We start from the raw sequence: 15,110 nt of genomic DNA, 5'->3' as shown, positions 1-15,110 counted from the left end.
GTTGTAGCTTCTGTATGAAATTTTGTGAAATCTACTGCACAGGAAAAGGAAAAACAAAAGTAAAGCCCTAGCATTGGCTTTGGTAACAAGATCAGATGTGTGTTATTGTAAAAGGAGAAACATTTTGAGTTAAATTAAATCTTTTTGATAATTTTGACGTGACATAAGTGAATATCCACATGATGATAGTGAAATAATGTTTTCATTAGACCACAACAGGATTTTTTTCTGTAATTAGGAAGCACTTACAGCACAAAAGCAGAGTACTAAAGAAAAAACAAGATCCTATGGAATCTGTAAGCCATATGGACCACACAACCATGAAGTTCAGAGGAAAGGCTGTCCCCACATGTATCCAATTCTCAGTCTGCCTATGCACTGATACATGAAAGTGATCCTGGCCTCCAAAGAGTTATGATGATAACTCATCACTGCCACCACTTAAATATTTCAGAATAGAGGGTAAAGCAACTTGATAAGGGGAACAGATTATATAGAACATAAGCCTATTATTAAAACATCATCATAAATTTCTTCCTGTCCAGTTTACTCCCAAACTAATATATCAGTTTAAAACAAACACAGCAAAATACTGGACATAGAAATCTATCTGAAAACTGCTTCATCAGAACATAAATACGGATTTAATAGTATTAGTGGTAAAAGAGATTTAAAGTAGTGTAATTATCAGGGTCAATTTCATCTTGCTCAGTGTTATTTAAAAAACATTACAGCTCTGAAATTTTCTTCCAGTTCCCTAACTCTTTTTCAAATGAGGTGAGAGGAACAAATATTTATTTTCACATTATGAAAAGATCACACAACCCAAAAGAAAGCTTGAGCATTTTGCTCTTTCTATTTCTCCCAATGAGCTTTGTACCTGGTATGCCTTGTGACTGATGCCATATGCTAAGGGGTTTGCTCGCATGCGCACATAGAGGTAGGTGTAACTCATCCACTTCACTGCTTCTTCCACATTGGTGACTGTTCCCAGCGCAATCTGCAAATGAAGAACACAGAAGATGGTAAAGCAACACATGAAAGACTAACAAACACTATGTATGGTAAACGCTACTTTGTCAGAAATTAGTTTTTGAAAATAGCTATTATATTTTTTTAAAAAAAGGCAAGCATAATTGGTAGGCATGGTATTTTCAATTTGTTAAACATCACTGTTGCCTAGTATAATTGAAAACAGTTCATTAGAAATGATATCTAAAAGCCGAATTTCTTCAATTTTATGGCATTTGATGTTTTCCATGAATGAACTTTATTTTATATAGTATTAAAGGACTTTTGTGTTATTTGTTATTTTTTCCTAATTCACTTAATATTCAATTTGTTTCTGAAATATTCAATTGAAATGGAAATATTCAATTTTTTTCTGAAAAGTTTAATATAAGTCTTACGATGTGCATGTACTTCCCTGCTTCTGTGCAGTAACTACTAAAAACACAGAAGGAAAGTTGGCTTTGTCTATTCAGGTAGTCTTAGTACCTGACACACAACCAGAACACAATAGAAAATTGGAACCATTTCTACAAAAAAGCATGTTTATACAAATTAATACTTATACTTTAAAAATATCCCGCCAAAAATGGTGACAACCACTGCCTCAATGTGGAGGTATAGCTGCAGTGTGTCCTAAGTTTGAAGCTAGCCTGGGTAAAAGAGTGACAAGATTCCATCTCCAAAGCACTAACAATAAGAAAAACAAAGATGAGCCGGGCGTGGTGGCGCACGCCTTTAATCCCAGCACTTGGGAGGCAGAGGCAGGAGGATTTCTGAGTTCGAGGCCAGCCTGGTCTACAAAGTGAGTTCCAGGACAGCCAGGGCTACACAGAGAAACCCTGTCTCAAAAAAAAAAAACAAAAAAGTAAAGGGGGAGGGGGGAAAGAAAAAAAAAAAGAAAGTCAAAGATGAAAACAATAGTCTAACAAACAAGAAGTGCTTTCATTATTTAAAAAGAATTTATATGTATAACATAATAAAAAAAGCATGTTTAGGTTATGTTCAGAAAGTAAATGGTATGTACAATATGGCATTTTAATGTATTTTTGACATGTACTAATTTAAAAAGCATCAATTAATGATTTTAAAATACAAGTAATATGAGCTCTGTATAAAGAAAATAATTATTAGACAATGACATTAACAGAATTTGAATGAGACACTTGTGTGACATATATGTGATTATCTAGCAGACCAACTGGAAGCAGCAGTGCTTTCTGTGAGAGTATCCCAAGTGTGAGACTTGACACCTGTAATTCTTTTACAAATCCTTAGCTCAATTTAATAAGAGATGAGTTCTGTATAAATTAGTACATCTTAGAGAGAAAAAAAAAAACAAGAAAAGTAATAACTAAGGTACTAATATTAAAGAAACTGAAAGTTAAATTTGCTTTATTTCTATATAATTTTAGGAAGCATTTTAGGAAGTCCTTTTAGCATTTATGATAGAAAAATGTCATATGTTTTAATTCCTATAATTTTAATTTTATGTAACTAATTCTATTAGATATATATGCAAATTAGCTGGTAATATAGTACAGTGGAAGAGAATATGCTTAGTATATACAAAGCCATAGACTGAATCTTTAACAGTGTAAACTCATGCAAACCAACCCACCAACCAAACAAACAAACCCTAAATGTGAGTCAATAAGGAGCTACACAGTTACTAAGGAATTACAGGTGGGCCAGTCAAAAGTTTTCTACTCTGGAGTTTTTAAAAAAAATTAAAAAAATGAACATGTTTGGCAGGGCAGTGATGGTGCACACTTTTAATTCTAGCACAGAGTCTTGTGGATCTCTGTCAGTTCAAGGCCAGCCTCATCTACAGAGCAAATTCCAGGATAGCCAAGGCTACACAGAATAGCCCTGACAGCAGCAGCAGCAGGAGGGGGAGGGGGAGGGGGAGGGGGAGGGGGAGGGGGAGGGGGAGGGGGAGGAGGAGGAGGAGGAGGAGGAGGAGGAGGAGGAGGAGGAGGAGAAGAAGAAGAAAAAGAAGAAGAAGAAGAGAGGAAGGAAGGGAGAAAGAAGGAAAGGAAGGAAGGAAGGAAGCAAAGAAAGTTGTTTGAAATCTATTTGCATGTCTGAATTTCTTCAATAGAAAAATATTTCTATAATTATGTGTTTGTATATATAATCTATGATATCTAATAACTACTTTAACCATTAAGTACTATATAGTCCTATATTGAATGGTGATTATGAAAGAATTAAACATATTCACTGGGCACAATTGTATAATTACAGTCCTGAGGAGACTGCCCCAGGAGGATGGCTTCAAGTGAGGTTAACCTGGACTAAAGCAAGACCATACCTCAAAAAACAAAAACGTACGCACATCCTCTTACATTTCAGATGGTAATAGTGAACATGGGATATGAGAAAAACCAGTTAACACATGGTATGTTGGCAATTAGCCTCTTTCCCCCTTACATCTCTACCATCCACGAGGTGAAAACATATGATTACTTCATCACTGTGTCAGAAACTCACCAGTATTATTACTCTTGAAGTATTAGCATCCAGGTGGAGTGCTGACTTAAACTTTGCTTACTCTGCGAACCTTACTTTTCACAACTGCTCCAGCACTCACTTCCCTCTTCCTCCACTAACCTTCACTGTCTTCAAAAAGGCTTTTAAAAAGTTCAGTTGTTGACACTGGGCCTTACACATTCTGTCTTGAAATGTTCCCTTGAAGGTTAATAAAATTAGTAAAAATATAAATAAAAAGCAACTAGTTTGATAATGAGTAACTCCAGACATTCCCTTTCTCCTATTTAATGCCAGATAAGTTCCCCAACCAACTCCCTTCCTACACTATACCCAATAAAAGACTCTCCCTATTTAGGTAACTAAGGAACTAAGTAACAAACACACATGTGTGCGTGCTTGTAGGTTATAATGTCTTAGGAACTATTTTTCTTATGATCATATAACATTATTTTAACATAAAAGAAATCAAGATTTATAAAATGCAAAAGAAGCTCCCTCAGTAAATTAACATGAGTAACCTGCTGATGCAGCCTCTGATCAGGTGAACAGAAGGAGGACACAGGTATTGATCATCAGCTCAAGTAATGCAAAATCCTGTAATCACTCACAAGAAGGAAAGACACTGAATGGAAAAATACATGTTCATTCCATGGTCCTCATTGTTATGAGGCTAGTCCTTTATCGCCACCTGGTGACATAAATGAAAAGCGTCTTGTAATGGTGAGAAATGTATTCCTTCACCTTACTAGTCAGCAGTACATTCTGTACAAAGACACTTGCATAAAAGCATGGTCCTTGGACACGTGCCAGTCCCCCTGCATGAAGCTGAAACGCATAACCACTGGGATAACTACTCCAAACTCAACTCCCCTGCCTCACAATGGATTCAAACTGAACATTGGTTTTCAAATATTAGATGTGTGAATGATGAAAATCCATTAAAGGAAATATAACTCACCCTATTTTGGAAATTTAGATATATGACTTAAATTATACTTCATACCTAGTTGATATATTAAAGTTTAATATGTAAAGATATTTTGATTATTTGTATCATAGATATGCCTTGAAAATTGATTAAAATCATATAAAATCTAAATAAGCAAGTTTATAAACATATATGTGTATACACACACACATGCATATACATGCCTTATAATACATAAAAAATGTATCCCACCCCTCATTTACTTTAAGGCTGGAAGTAAGTGCATGGGGCTATCAAGGGACTATAGTAAGTCAATTGTGGTATGTGCTACATAGCAAGGTAGAATGGCCATGTAATATATTTTTCACAAGCCAACAAGATTAGTATATTATAAATAAGAAGAATAAAAGCTAGATACTGAAGTTGATAAGATCAGAAGAATGCCTTTCTAGGGCAAAGGATTTCCACTGGGGAATAATAGGAGGTAGAATGGGAAAACATGGTTATACTTAAGTTGGGTATATGCATAATATGCATTAGTATCTATAGAGCACACATGGAATTCTTCTGAAGAATAAATATTAGAATAAAGGAAAAGTACCCTAGCTTTAAAAAACTGGCTGAGATGTAAAGGGTGGCTTACTAGAAGAGAGCAGAATAGTGACATCTTCGGAAAACTTGTTAAAAAGCTTCAAACACTTGCTTTTCTCTCAGTGCAAACTCTCATGGACTCATAAAGAGAATGCACTTGAGATCTTTCAGCTTTATGGTTCTGGAGTTATCTTATGAGATATCAAAGAGCAAAGATATGCATGAAACATTTATGTTTAAATTATACTTAATGCATTTGTCTAATTAGTTAAAATTATATTCATAAATTCAAAGCCATTAGAGACAACACTTTTTCCAGTTTAACTTTTCATTAATCATTGTCAGTGTTGAATCTTAACAAAGATGGGGTAAACACAAACCCATGATCTTAATAGTACAACACAGATTCACACTATGAAATGATTTATACTTGATTTCCAGTTTTACCAAAATTAATTTCACATTCTACTTGTATTATCATCAGTAAAAATAGAAAAGAAATTTCAGTAATGAGGGGGAAAATTAGCAGTGATTATACCTCACTACAAAGGCTAAAAATTTCAAAGTATGGATTTTTTTTATGTATCTAAATGGAATTATGCTCATAGTGAGATGACATTTCTGAAAATGGCGTATCTATTAAGTAGTTAGTGATGAAAATATGTACCATTATTGACTTTGATTCACAGATTAGGGCTAGTTTCACTGATACTATTCTACTGTTCTATGATAAGAACAGTATTTGATTCAGTTTGTATTTCCTGTATATTTATAAAAGCACGTGGGTTTACTACTTAAAAAGTAGTTAAACATATTAGTTCTAAGTTGACTAAAATTCAGACTCCACGAGCTTTAAACTAAGCTACATAGAAATCTGTCTTCATTGGGATGGCTACTGCTGTGATAAAACTCCATAACCAAAGCAGCTAGGGGAGGAAGGGATTTATTTTATCTTAAGCTCCAAGGAGGTCAGGGAAAGAATCTGAGGCAGGAGTTGATGCAGAGACCACAGAGGAGTGTCATTTACTGGCTTGGCACTGCTTACAGTGACCTGGGCCTCCATAGCCCTTTTGGTGAGGTCATTTCCTCAACTGAGGTTCCCTCTTTCAATGGAGTCTCTAGCCTCAAGGGGACGACATAAGATGCAGCTCACACAACCTATTTGCACAGTGAAAGGCAGAGAAACTATTGCTGATATTTTAAAAAATATTTAGTCTACATCACGGGAAAAAGCAAAGTACCAATACAAGGAAATAAATTCAGTTTAACTTACTACATTTTATCTAAGATGTGCCAAATATAAGCTCAATAAAATAAACTAGATTTAATGGACCTGTGTATTCGAATACTATTTTCAAAACTCAACTTCAAGTGACCTTGAAGTGCTAGAGATAGCCAAGCATATCGCTGGGCATTATGACTGAAAAAAATAAGAGAATGTTCATAAGACATGCAAGTTATTTATATCTAGTTATTTAAATTATTCAATCATATTCAAAAACAAGGACTGAAACTAAGCTATTAATATTGTCTTGGAGTCAAATTTATCTACTAGTCTTTTTTTTTTAACTATCCTGTAATTTTCTTAGTAGAAAATAAAGCCTTTCATTACCCTCCCCCTGTCATTTAAAACCTACTTTTATTAGTGTTCTCTGCATGTACCATGTGTATCATGGCATACATGTGGAGGTCAGAAGATAATGTGCAGTAGTTAGTTGGTTATTTCCCTCTACCACATGGGTCCTGAGATACAAAGGAACAAACTCAAGTCCTAGGTTTTGGTACAAGTGCCTTTTCCCACTGGCTATCTACCTGCCCCTCATGCCTTTTTTTTTTTCTAATCTCCAATCATACCTCCCAAACTTTGGTATCTTTCTGACCTCATATAGAGCTTTCACAAAGTTTCTTTGTGTTTTGTTTTGTTTTTGTTTTTATTTTTGCAGCAGCCCAGCACCCAATGTATTCTCTCCCTCTGAACCCTTCAGCCACATATGCAATTCTTTGGATGCCACTGCACTGTGCTTCCAGGAGTTCTGATCCTCCTTTGGCCACTATTCTTAACAGAGAACTGTGTGTTTGCTTTTCAAACTCTTGAGAGAAAACATGAATAATACAAGCAGGATGTAGCAGACAGTTCTATAACCCATTAAAAAGGACATGGCATAAGACTAGCATACATTGTGACTGTGAGTATATCCTTCATTTAGTTCATGCTCACATAAAGCCTACTGAAATAATTTAGACAACTTCAGGCTAAGAAAGGAAACTGGTATAGGAAAATATACAATATCACAGCAATAATTAAGAATGCATGGAAACTGAAAACAGTTAATGTTCGATATATATACATTCTAAGTTGTTAAAAATGTTCACATTCTTTGCCACTTAAGATGTTAGATATTCAGGCTGCTTAGATCAGTTTGAGCACAGAAGCTGCACAAACACATATGCAAAACAAATTGTGATACTCAAGCTCAAATCTCAGTTTTATATAATTTGTATAAAATTTTTATAACGAAGCTACCAAATGATCTAATAAAGTAACTTTATAAATCTAGTAAATTTTATTAGAAAAGCAAAATAAAATGCACATTGTTACTATTGCTATTTCCCTTACCTCTATAAGTTAGCTTAGATTTCTGATATAGTTAGCAACAAGCTCCCATTAGTTTCATGAATTTTTTACACTGCTGTGAATTAAGCAACATTCTGCCATTTATCCTATTATTTTCTCTACTTTTAAAGATGTACTTTTAAATGTGTGTGTGTGTGTGCACAAGCAAACAGATGCCAGAAAAGGCCACAAGCAGGTGTCAAATTCCTTGGGGCTGACCTTTCAGGGCAGTTGGGTAGGAACTAAACCCAGGTGTTTTGCCGAGGTTGGAGCACCCTTAACAACTGAGCCATCTCGGCAGCCTCTATTTTGTCTCTTTCCCATCACTACAATCCTCATACTACAAATAAACAACCAACTCAATCTTTTGCTTCCAAGTTCTTACCTCTGCATTTAGGTTATCTGCAAGACTTTCCAGAAACTGACTTTCAATTGGGTTTTGTTGAGTGAGCAAACTGAGGTAATGGCTGAGTTTATCGTGGGTTGTTATAATGATTCCTTCCCCAAATTTGTCAAATTGCGGTCGTCCAGCTCGGCCAAATATCTGCATGACATCTAAAATTCCAAGGTCAACAAAGGAGCCTCTTTTGGCAGCATATATTTGTGTTCCCTAGATGAGGAAAAGTTAATAAAATTTACATAAGCACACACATATAATCCTGAAGAGCTGGAACCTGAGATTGGGCAAATATGGGAAGATTCCAAAAGCATACTCTAAATAATCCCTTCATCAGGCAGGACAGAGTTAAACTCTTTATTATGAACTAGACTTTTACCAGAGAAAAAAATTCTGGCTAAAACAACATTCAGTCAATGAAACAGACAAATCACAAAATGTTTCTAAATAAATCAATTCAGGAGCTTGCTTTAACAGACACAAATCCATGTGCAAAGGAAGGTAAGCTCCTACCTTAATAATAACGGCATGTGCAGGAAGATTGACACCCCAGGCTAATGTGGCTGTACAGACAAGGACTTTGATATGCCCATTTGAAAACAAATTTTCAACCAAATTTCTGTCTTGCCGAAGCATCCCGGCATGATGAATGCTAAAGCCATCTGAGAATAATTCTCGCACTTGCTTATTTCTTGACTTTTGTACCTAGAAATTAAAAAAACATAAAAGGCAGTTAATTAGCATTTAACAGCAATTGCTATACCTCATACATGCTGAATGAGTTTATCAAAGAAAGCAAAATTATTTAAACGTTTCTTAAGGTATAACTTGGTAACAGTGATTTATACAAATATCATCTTGTGTCTTAAAATTTTGCAGGAAGCCCACAGTGTTCACCTACAGCTGTGTTCATGTTGCTCTTTGGTAGGAAGATATTGGATCACATTTCCTCCACAACCATACATCTAATTTGAATGCACTACTTTCCTTGTTAGTATCTATTCTTCGGACTGGTTTGAACTTGTAGGCTCTGCATAAGTTTTAAACCAAAGACTGTATAAACTAACTGATGAAACACACTAAAGTATTTTTTATGAAATTGGAGGTGTTAGTGTAATACTTTTGAAAGATGTTTAATAATAATACCTTTTGGGGGGATCTTATATCTTCATTATTGTTTTGGAAAAAGTCTTATTGTCATTAAGAGCTTATTTTTGACTAATTTTTCAATATATGACTATATCAGGGAATGAGAGGTCAGGAAGCTGGGGTTCTAATCCAGGCTTTGCCATAATGATTGCATTGTGGGTCATTTACATCTTTTTCTAATCTCTAAGCAATCAACTAAAGAAAAGATCACTTCATAAATTCTGCTTATAGGTTGGGTATAATAAATTAGTAAACTGCACCACCTAGTGGCCAACAAAATAAATGACAACTTATACAGTCCCAAAGACAATATACACCTAACAAAATGCAAATATACTCTTAATTTATATTTGTGTAGAAAACATAGCACACTTTATGTGTAACTAAAGATTTATGGTTTGAATTTGCAGTGTCTACCACAGGCCATGTTCGGAGTACTTGGACCATATCTGTGACACTACTGGAAGATAATGGAGCCTTTATGAGATGGAGCTGATCAGTGTCCTTGGGCCATTTAAGAGCATTAGTTTGGTCCCCTAGTTCAGGCTACTGCCATATAAGGAATTTCTGTTGCACACTCCAGCTTTCCTTAACCTCACGATCCCTTTCCTATTATTATGGCCTACAACTCTTTGAAACAGAGCTGAAATATATCTTTCCTCCCACAAGTTATTTTTGGCAGGTATCTATCTGGTCACAGAGATGTCAAGTAATAAATATACTATACTGGAATCACATTGCCTTTTTCTGTTTAGAGCTGAGATATTATTTTTAAATTTTATGAAGCATCTATTATTAATATCAAAGACCATGGAAGTATTCGATAAGAGATAACAGAGTTCCTTCTGAAGCCAAAATAGGAGGGAGGCCACTGGACCAATTCCACTTCTCTAACATTAAGACACAAGCACTCAGAGCTAACAGTCAGAGTAACAATTGTACTGAAGGATGACTGCCTGCTTCTGTTGAGGCCTGCCTGTAGATTGCCTGTACTAGAATAACCAGACACACTTGTTATCAATGTAGAGTCCAGTGACAAACCTGAGTCAGGACAACGATAATACACGTTGTCTCAAACACACACACACACACACACAGAAACTCTTTGCTTTTTTTTATTCTGGAACAGATTGCTAAGAATTTATAAAAATTAAATTGAAAAGTAAATATAATTTTACCCCCACAGCCTATGTTCCCATTTCTCCTGCAACAACCTTCCCTGCAGAGATCTAGGTGTTTCCCTATATAGTTCCCCTTCTATTTTCATGCCCTATATGTATTGAAGACTTTCTGCACATATATAAAAACATAAGTTAAGCGAATGAGGAAAAAAAAAACATGGTTATGTCAGGAACTGACTTGGGTCACCGAATGTGAGGATCTCCAGGTACAACCACCTCCCTGTATTATGTAACTTCATTCTTCTTTATGGCTGAAAAAATATTCTACTGTGTATATAAATCAATCTTTCCAATTCCATTAATCTGTTGATAGATTCCTAGGATAATTCTGGTATTACTGTTACTTTTTAGACTTTATTTGCAGGACAAGGTGTAACTCTAGTCTGTCACAGTAGTCTGACACTTCTACTATAGGCCAGGCTCACCCTGAGCTCACACAGATCTGCCTGCCTCGGTTAGACTTTAGGTGGACCTTCTGCAAAAGTTTATACTTATTTGTGCATCTGTGAATCCGTGTTTTTATTTCCCTAGTATAGATGTAAATAGTTGAGCTGTTGAGTCATATGGTAATTGTATGTTGAATTTTATGAAATCAGAAAACCATTTCCAAAGGGCAGTAACATTTGCATTTGTATCAGTACAGAATGAGAATTCCCATTGCTTCTCACACACATGTACTTGTACTGTCACTTAAATTGTTTTCTAGACATTATAAAAGGTATATGGTAGAAGGTATAATGTGGTATAAGGTATCTGAGCATGGTTCTGACTGGCATTTCTATAACAGTTAATATTTATTATTTTTCTATATTCATGGATTAACATACCTAATTAGTTACTCAAGATATTCTAATGCAAATTTAAGATTAGAGATCAGAGTTTCTTACAGAAAGATTCTTATAGTCGTATTTTTATTCATCTATGCACAACATAGTCAAAAATTTGACCTAATAAGATAATTTTATACCAATCAATCTCAAATTTATGACACTTTAAATTAAACTCTTAAGAGAAAAATTATTTTATATAAGTGAGTACACTGTCACTGACTTCAGACACACCAGGAGAGGGCATTAGACTGAATTATAGATGTTTGTGATCCACCATGTGGTTGCAGGGAACTGAACTCAGGACCTTTGGAAGAGCAGTCAGTTATCTTAACCATTGAGCCATTTCTCTGCAGATGTGGATGTTTGGAGCCAACCACCAGACTGAGCTCAGGGACCCCAGTGGGGAAGCTGGGAGAAGGACTGGAGGCGCAGGGGGTAATAGCAACCCTACAGGAAGAACATCATCTGGCAGGACCACCCAGTGCTCCCAGGGACTAGAGCACCAACCAAGGAGTGTACAGGGAGGGAATCCATGGCTCCAGATACATATGATGGCCTTGTCTGAAACCTGTGGGAGAGGAGGCCCTGTGGAGGTTTGTTGCCCCAGTGTAGGGGGATGCTGGAGTGGTGGGTAGGTGGGGAGTACCCTCATAGAGGCAAAGGGGAGGGAGGGGAGGACAGATGTGAAATGGGGGGATTGTGGAGGGGAAACCAGGAAGTGAAATATCATTTGAGATGTAAGCAAATGAAATGACTATTTAAAAAAGAAAGAAAGAAAAAAATTACTGTAATTAATGAAACACAGTAGAGAATCAGAAAAAGGGACGAGAATTTATGAATCAAAAAAGAACAAATAAAAGTAAAACAATAAATATTACATAATTTGCAGGCCAATGAAAAAGACAAAAACATAAACTACTTATCATATAAAGAATCTATGACAAAAACATGTGTGCAAAGCTCTGTCTTTGTACTGTAGGCAATATGAGAGAAGTCTCAGAAACTGAGTCAAATAAAAATGACCATTTCTATATTAAATCTTAAAGCAACAGGAACCCCCCAAGGATTATATAGGAAGAATCACAGAATTATTGGAGTTATTTTCAGAGATTAAATAGCGAAACAAACTTTTAAAAGGCTTGAGACACCATGGAGAAAACAGGCATGCTCTTTATATAATATATACATTGAAATAAAAGATCTTCTACATGGAAAATAATCATGAATAAAAAATAAAAAATATCTGATTGTATGTGCAATTTCATGTGCCAAGAACATGAACCACTTAAAGAAAATGAAATATAAATGTCTAAGTTAGAAAATGCTCAGTTTCTCACATACATAACAAAGCATAAATAAATAAAGAGGTCACAAAGACAGAGATATATAGCTCAGTGGGTTGCATGCTCCTCTAGCATGAGGAAACACTTTTTCTATCCCCCAACTAGATGTGGTGGCACCTTCTGTAATCCCAGCACTCCCTAAGTAGTGGCAGAAGAATAAGAAATTCAAGGAGCTAGAGATCAGCCTGAGACAAGTGAGTCACTGTCCCAAAAATGTAGCATGAAGGGCTGGCAAGAGGACTGAACTCAGCAGGAATAGGTTCTCACCAACAAGCCTGATTATTTGACTTTCATTCCTGGATCTACATGGTGGAAGGAGAGAACAGACTCTAGCAAACTATCCTCAGGTATCCATGCTAAATAAATGTAAAAAATATATACATTTTTCCTATTAACTTATTATTGATCTGAGAACTTGACTCTGTCTAGGGCTAGCAAGGTGATGTTAAAGGAAGCAGCTTTCTGAGGAACAGATTCATTAGTGGATAGTATGGGATGATTCACCAAACCTCTAAATGAATTCTTGTGTTGAAGGAAAATGCACTCACTTTTTCTTTGAGCCCTGCAGTCTCTTGACTTGTCTAGATATGTGTATCATACACACTCCCTTCTCTTTCTCACATGCATAATTCGCCAACTGCAGATTCTGCTCAGCCTCTCCTGAAGAGTTACCACAGAACATTAATATATCACTTCTGCCTTGAAAAATAAAGGAAACTCCATGTTTTTCTTCAAATGTCTCTTATTTCCTTTATCTGTAGTCTCTTCTCCTTGGAAATCTTACTCTTACTGACTGCCTAATGAAATTCAAGACCTTAATCTACTCTTCTTCTTTGTGTGCAATGAATGGCTTACTATCTTCTTAAAATGCAATTTAGCACATTTTCTTCGATATCTATGTATTTACTTATTTATTTCTAAATTCTATGTGAAATTACCAGTGTCACAAGGGCAGAACCCCCACTCTTGCCAGTCTCTCATTACTCTGAGTGATACTTACATGTTGACAAGTGATAACAGAATTAGTTGGTGTTAATTAATTCTAATAAACTCTAAGATAGTTATTAAACTTCTAATATTTATTTATGTGTTTGGAGTGCATATATGTACGTGTGCCATGTGCATTCCTGGTGCCCTAATAAGTCAAAAGAGAGCATCAATCCCCTGGAACTGGAGTTAGGGATGGTCGTAAATCACCATGTAGGTGCTGGGAGCCAGGCTTATGGCTGAATCATCTCCGTACCCCCTAAAGTCATGTTTGCTAATAACATAATAGTGAACAGATGTCCATATTGTCCTTTAAAATCCCTTCACAGCTATGTATTTTGCTTTTACTCGAGCATTCCCAGATTTAAGATATTAGACATGAAGGTTATAGATATTAGAACTCTGAATGAACCAGTGCTTCTGAAAATCTATGAGCATGGCAATCATCAAATTATCTTTAGAATGTTTAAGGTTTTCATTTTTCTTTTTGTTTAATATGGGTGTTTCTGGACACTGGTGGAGTTCAGAGAAGGGTGTCAGTCCTCCAGGAACAACAGCTACAGGTAGCTGTAAGAAATCTGATACTAGTACTAGAAACCAAACCCCAGTTTCTACAGGGGCAGCATGTGTTCTAAATTTGCAGAGCCATCACTTTAGCCTTAAATATATTTAGTTTTTTGGTTTTGTTTCTTTTACAATTTACTAGAGATAAAAATAGTTAATTTTATCTGGCAATCTTTTTTTTTCTCACTGCAACCTGTTTGCCTGTTTTATTTCTGCTTTTTCTGATACGCTAGCTAGAAATGTCATGTTTAGTTTGTTATTGAATTTTTAAGTGTATACATCATAACAGCTATAATACTCGCTATGGCTGCGACTATTATTTTCCCAACTTGATTATTGCTTTACAGCTCATTGTTTTATGGTTCTGTCTTTTGATTTAAATCCTGTTGTAACCCTCATCCTTTTAAGCTATTATTTTCCTCCTCACTTCTTCCCAAGTTTTTACAGCATTCATTTTAGTCAAGTGAACTAATAATAAATTTCATTTTAATCGATAAACCCAAGATATAAATGCTCTTGCCACTGCATGCAACAGTAAGTGAAATTTAAAATTTATAGTTAGAAAGTGAAATTAAAATCCAGATTTGATTAGATTCAAGCCCTTTATTCTCTATGGGATTACTGTCAAACTTCCAAAACCCAACTAAGTAGGCAGTAATTTTTTAAAGTAATTTTCTATAACTTTATTTTAAAAAATACTAAAAACAAACAAAATATCCCTTTTAATATCTTTCTACATGGCTGTAACTAACAGCAGAATTACTATATTATCTGGCATCACAAAAAAAGGCTGGTGACCTATTAGGAGATGATATTTCACATATGCATAAAGTAAAAACTAAAAGTAAAGGGAGGGATTTTATTTTTACCTACTATCTTTCTTTACTAATCAGAAATTAAAAGAATTTCTAATATTACATGGCCATAGTGATAGATGAATGAAAATGTTAAAACAAAAATAAAGTCATTAATACTATCACAGTTTATAAAAAAGTTGAATCAACCTCAGCTGCCACTACTTC

The 15,110-nt window shown here is 35.4% G+C and overlaps 1 protein-coding gene across 1 annotated transcript in view; it reads right to left on the bottom strand.

Moving 5' to 3' along the window:
* The window catches only part of Ascc3 (activating signal cointegrator 1 complex subunit 3), a 282,052-nt gene that overhangs the window by 169,437 nt on the left and 97,505 nt on the right, over positions 1-15,110 (bottom strand). The window contains exons 15-17 of the mRNA XM_021173819.2: positions 8,548-8,739; positions 8,023-8,247; positions 881-1,000 (exon numbers count right to left, since the gene is read on the bottom strand). Coding sequence (XP_021029478.1) covers positions 881-1,000; positions 8,023-8,247; positions 8,548-8,739 — 537 coding nt within the window. The remainder of the gene's footprint in view (positions 1-880; positions 1,001-8,022; positions 8,248-8,547; positions 8,740-15,110) is intronic.

The sequence above is a fragment of the Mus caroli genome, unplaced genomic scaffold (assembly GCF_978045245.1).
Source record: "Mus caroli unplaced genomic scaffold, Mus_caroli_1 scaffold_9, whole genome shotgun sequence".
Taxonomy (NCBI): domain Eukaryota; kingdom Metazoa; phylum Chordata; class Mammalia; order Rodentia; family Muridae; genus Mus; species Mus caroli.
Note: the sequence above shows the minus strand (reverse complement) of the source record. Positions and strands in the feature narration are given on the sequence as shown.